Below are 5,621 nucleotides of genomic sequence, written 5' to 3'. Positions count from 1 at the left end.
TTTCTGGATAGACTAGCTTATATCAGACCAAATTACTCACTGAGGATAACTAAAAGGCGGGATTAAATTTAAGAAATCTGTTTAAAGGCATGGGAAAGCTACGAAGACAGTGAGGACTTGAGGGGCCAAGATCTTGGAGAGAAGTAATATTTGGTTTAATTTTTCCCTTAAGGCATTTTTTCCAGTTTGTAGGAGACAGTGGCCATAAATTAGGAAGTCAACATTGGAATTTAGGGCTTAAAGAGGGGAAGAGCCTTGTTAAATCCTTTAGCTTTTGGTTAGGGGCCCCAACAGCCTATTCTCTGGGAGTAATGGTTAAATGGATATAGGCCAGACTCAGGAAGACTAAAACACAGCTCCCAGTCAGTGCAATTCCAGAGTGGGTTAAGGTAGGTGGCCTGTCTCTTAACCTGCCCTGTCAGAAACAAAAGCAAATCTATGGACAAAGGTGACATCATCTGGAACCTCATGCAGTCTCTACAGTTTTTCATGCACAAAGTTGGACATTCAGTAATTTATCTTGCATTCCAGGAGATTAGACCAACTGACCAAAAGCCAAGAACAATTAAACAGACAATAGAAGTAGGCGATCCCGATGTTGGGGTCTTCAGACATGAATCTTAAAGGGCTTAATTTGTTCAAGAAAATAGATAAGAAGGATTCTTTTAATAGAACACTGGAAGCTATGAAAAAGAATGAAGTAGAAATTCTAGAACTGAAATGGTATAATAATTGAAATTAAGAACTGGATGGATGGATTGTAGAGCAGAGAAGACACAGGTAAAGAGAGGATTAGTGAATTGGATGACAAATCAGTTTTAAAAAAACATCCAGATAGAAACACAAAAAGAGAAAAAGAAGGCTAGAAAATACAGAACAGAGGGGTGTCTGGGTCGCTTAGTTGGTTAAGCATCCAACATCAGCTCAGGTCATGATCTCATGATTCAGGAGGTCAAGCTCTGCATGGGGCTCTGTGCTGACAGCTCAGAGCCTGGAGCCTGTTTCGGATTCTGTGTCTTCCTCTCTCTCTGCCCTTCCCCCACTCATGCTCTGTCTCTCAAAGATGAATAAATGTTAAAAAAAAGAAAGAAAGAAAATAGAGAACAGAGTGTAAGAGACGTGTGGGACAATGTCATATGGTTGAACATATGCACAATTAGGGTTCTAGGAGAGGAGAAAGAGAATGAGGAAAAAGATAATGCCTGAAAATTTTCCAAAACTGTGGGGAAGATCAAGCCACAGATTGTAGAAGCACCAGGAAATACAAGAAAGATAAATACGGAGAAAATCACACCTAGGCACATCATAGTAAAACCGAAACCCAAAGAATCTTCCCTATAAGGAAAAAGAAAAAAGAGCTGACCCTCCAGAGCCTCCCCTCTCCTTGTCCAATGTTGGCTTTCAAGAATCTGTGTGAGGTGAGGTGAAGGGCCAGACTCCACCTCCTCCATCAGCCTCAAATGGAGCCTTCCTGGGGCGGGGGACACCTATCTAGTTCAGATAATACTGGATATTGAGAAGGTGGGGGAGGGGCTTGAGAAGGGGAAAATTGGAGAATCTTGCAGCCCCTCCCAAGGGCAATAGGAAGAAGCTATTAGGATCCATGTCCACATCAACCCTGAGGAGATCAAATCTTTCTTTTTAAAATGAAGCAAGATCACACATATATGGAGTGCACCAGATTATGTATGTATTCTCTGATTCTAGCCCCAGGATGTCTGGTCTTCCTTCTAGTCCATCCACAAGCGCCCAGATCCACTTCCCTCCCTGAGCCTCAGTTTCCTCAGTTGTAAAATGTGTTGATACTGTTGATAAGTATCAAGCAGTTGTAGGGATTCAGTGATGCCATGGATGTGAACAAGCTTTGCCAACTATAAAGTGTTGTATCCCTTCAGTGGTTGCTATTTCTGCCTGGCAGAGCCAAAGGCTGCAGGTTAAAGAGAGCAGATGGTTCATGCAAACGTGGAGCTTCCTGAGGAACTTGTGGTTGTAAGTCCTCTAAAAGGTCAACAAGTGCTTGCTTGGCCAGGATTTGGGGATTTCTGGTTGAGTCTGCAAGGTGCTTCTGGCCAGAGTCCCATTAGAGCTCCTGCCTCTCACCGTGGTGCCAGGGGAGGGAGCTATGAAGTGATCAGATCCGGGCAGAAATGGAGGTGGCCTTCCTGGCCCTCTGACCACCTCCGGCCAGGCTGAGTCCAGCCTGTGTACAGTGAGGACTGTGCTGCCCCTCGCCCACACTAGCCCTCACTTTCACTCACCCAGTCATCAAAGTCTCCCCAACCCCACTGTGTGCAGGCTCTGGACACTCAGGAAGGACAACTCAGGGCTCAGCCCTGAGGCACTCCCAGCGGAGGGATAGATCCACTGTTCTGTTTCCATCCTCCCAGATCTGAGACCTTATAGCCCCTTCTCTAGCAACCACCACCATGACAACATGGCTAACAGTTATTGGATTCTCATTCTCTCCTTCAAGCACTGTCCGGAGCACCTGATTTCTCTTAAAGCATTTAATGACCACTAAACCCTATGACCAGGTCCTGTCACTGACTCCACACTACAGGTGTTAACACTGACGCACAGAGAAGCCACTCGGTCATGCTCAGTTACTCATCCTGAATGCGCTGCTCCCACCTGTGGTACCACTATCCGATTACTCCCCTCTCACCCCCACTCAGAGCCCTTTTCTGACATTTTTTTGCAATCCTAACACAATTCCATAGGTATGATCTCATCCTTTGAGGGCCTTTATACCTGGGATTTCATCTTCTAGAACAGAATTCTCAAATAGGAGTCCTAAAGCTCTAGGTTCTAATTACATTACCTTTGCTTCTGCATGCATTCCCAGAATTCTAGAACCCAGTGATAGATCCCAGAACCAGATACAACTAGAGAATTCTAGAAAGGCATTTCAGCAACCAGTGATTGGGCTTTCAAGTCCAGGTTCAATAGTAGAATCCTGGGGGTGGGACAGGGATAGGGTTGGAATCTAACAGAATGCCTGGTCTACAAAGGATCTTGGGTCTGCTCCAGCCCATGTAGAGACTGTCCCTTCTCACTGGCCCTCTGAAACATCAGGAGCTCCTCAGTCTCCTGTGGCCACTCACTCCAGAGCCTCATCTGATGTTTAGGAAAGTTAGTGTCACTGCTATGCCTACCAGAGCTTAGGGTGGGGACACCAAAGCCAGGTGGCAGGTCATTAGGCCCTGGTCCTGGATCTTGGGTAAATTGCTAAAACTCTCTGGGCTTCAGTTTCCTTATCTAGACAAGGAAGGGCTTGAGCAGATGGTTTCTAAGTCTGCTTCCACTTGGGAGGCGGAGAAAGTTGTCTAAATCCCAAGAGCAGCCATCCGCCCTCTAATTAGTACTGATAATGATGATTATCATTTGATGAACACCTAGGTACACGCTGAGCACTTTACAGCCATTCACTCGCTTAATTTAATTAATGCAGGAAGGCTTCCTGGAGTAGAGGAGGTGGAGGGATTTCGTCTGGTGAAGGAGTGGAGGAAGGATGGTAAGATTAGCCACCAGAGACTCCAGGGCCCGTTCCCATACAGGATGGGTTCTGCTTCCCAGAGGCGGAAGGAGGGGGGCTGACCAAGATAACCGCGCCCCCGGCCCCCCACCAAGGCACTGAATGCAGTCCCAGAGCTGAGAGTTCCGGAAAGTGAGGTGCCCTGCTGACCCTCCCTCCCGCTCTGTGCCCACAGGACTCCCGTGAGCTGGCCATGTGCGCCTGGCCGGGCCGGCGGCCGGACGGAGCTTGATGCGTGCCCGGCGTCCCCAAGCCCATGCCGCCCCCGGAGAAGAGCCGAAGCCCCCCTGCCCGGGCGCTCGCGGGCCGCGCTCGGGGTAGGCTGCCCAGCCGGCCGTCGCCGGCGCTGTTCTGCGCCTGCGGCCTGTGCGTGCTGCTGGCGGGCGTGAACGTGACCCTGGTGGGCGCCTTCGCCTCTTTCCCGCCCCGAAGCAACGCGCCGCTCGTCGTGGGGCCGGCGCTNGGACAGCAGGGCCGTGCAGCTCAGCCCTGCCGCTTCGGCCGCGTCTTCGAGCCGCTCCAGCCCCGGTCCCTTCGCCCTGGACGCCCCCACGCCCGCAGTGGTCTACGCGCCGCGCACCGAAGGGGTCCAGCTCAACCTGCCCCGGGAGCGCGTCGCCCCCTAGCGGACCCAGTGCCGGGCCCTGACTCCCTGTCGGGCCCCCTTCGTTTGATACCACTTAAGAAAAAAGAGTGGGAGAGAGGAAGGAGAAGAAGGAAAAGGAAAAAAAAATCCATATGGGTCCGGTGCTGGGCACAGGTGGCCTCATCTCTCCCATCTCTGGAACGTCTAGAGGGCATGACGGTGAAGAGGCACACTCACCAATGGAGGGAGCAGTGCCTTGGCCCATCAAGTGGGGTCGGCGGGGCCCTACTTTACCTCACTCCCCAGAATTGAAGAAACGGGCCCCTGGACCTTCGATCCCTAACACCACCACCCATGAGCCGCTCCGAGAGGGACTAACAACCAGCAAGTCCCCTGACCCCAAGGCGTGGGAGGAAGCAGGGGCAGGCAGGAATGTCAGCCTGGGCAGTCTCCTGTCCCTGCACACTGTGAAAGGCCACCAGCTCCCCCTTCTGCTCCTTCTGCCCTCCTTGTCTCTACCCCATCATGATCTTTCAGGATTAAGGGGATGTGGGGGGTTCTGATTTGAGCCAGGATCTCCTAAGGTAGAGCTGGGTTGAGCACCCCACTGACTGGTAGATCAGATCACCAGAGGTGAGGCTGAAGCACATCAGGGATGAAAGGTGAGGGGGCTCCTCCAAACAGGAAGGCCCCAGTGTGATCCATGCTGTGGTTCCTGATGTGCCTCGCTCCTCAATAAAGCACCTCTGGAGCCAAGTTCTCTATGATGGTGCAGCCTAGGGGGAGGGATTGACTGTGGGGCTTCTGGCTGAGCACCCTTGATTCTGGGGTCCTCCTAGCCAAGAGCTTCATCTTCCTAGCACCATCCCCTCTTGGAGACCTGGAAGGGGACTCCAGGGGAGAGGAGTGTGTGACTGGTCATCCCGTGGGAACAAGTGTGTGAGATTGGGAGTGGGATGGATCTATGTGTCTGCATGGGGTTGCCTGGCTACGCGTAAGAGATGGGGAGTGTGGGAGTATTTGGGTGGCAGTATCTAACGTCATACATGAATGTGAGAATGTGTGTGGGTGTGTGTGGTGGTAGTTAAGGAGTGAGTCACCCAGTGAGAAGGATGAAGCGCTCCCCACAGCCATGCAAAGCCTACACCATTCCCCTGATGTGCCTGCATTCTGCCCAGTGAGTGAGGGCATCTGGTAGAGGGGTAGAGGGATGGAGGCTGCCTCACAAGAGAAGCCAGGGAGCTGAAGACTGGGGTCGGTGGGGGGAGGATACCGCAACCCTGGGCCAGCCCCTTCTCGCTGCAGGGACCTGGAAAAGCAGTGCCTGGTGATGGTGGCACACCCCTTGCTGGCCATAACTTCCTGTCCATCCACCTTTGGCTTCAGCAGCCTCCCTTTTTCTTTCCAGGGTGGGCTCTACCGCTCTTCTTCCCTGGTCTCTGGGATTTCCCACCGGCCCTGGAAGGGCTGACCCCCTCTCTGCCTCTTCCCCCTCTGACC

At 51.7% G+C, this 5,621-nt stretch overlaps 1 protein-coding gene across 1 annotated transcript; it reads left to right on the top strand.

Moving 5' to 3' along the window:
• Nucleotides 1-3,791: 3,791 nt before the first annotated feature.
• On the top strand, nucleotides 3,792-4,161 carry TMEM275 (transmembrane protein 275). The gene is given in 2 exon segments (XM_077752210.1): nucleotides 3,792-3,997; nucleotides 3,999-4,161. Coding segments are annotated over 2 exon segments (369 nt in total).
• The last annotated feature ends 1,460 nt before the right edge of the window (nucleotides 4,162-5,621 follow it).

Source organism: Crocuta crocuta, unplaced genomic scaffold, assembly GCF_008692635.1.
Source record: "Crocuta crocuta isolate KB4526 unplaced genomic scaffold, BGI_CrCroc_1.0 scaffold367, whole genome shotgun sequence".
Classification (NCBI taxonomy): domain Eukaryota; kingdom Metazoa; phylum Chordata; class Mammalia; order Carnivora; family Hyaenidae; genus Crocuta; species Crocuta crocuta.
The sequence above is the reverse complement of the archived record's forward strand: the minus strand, read 5'-3'. Positions and strand labels throughout refer to the sequence as shown.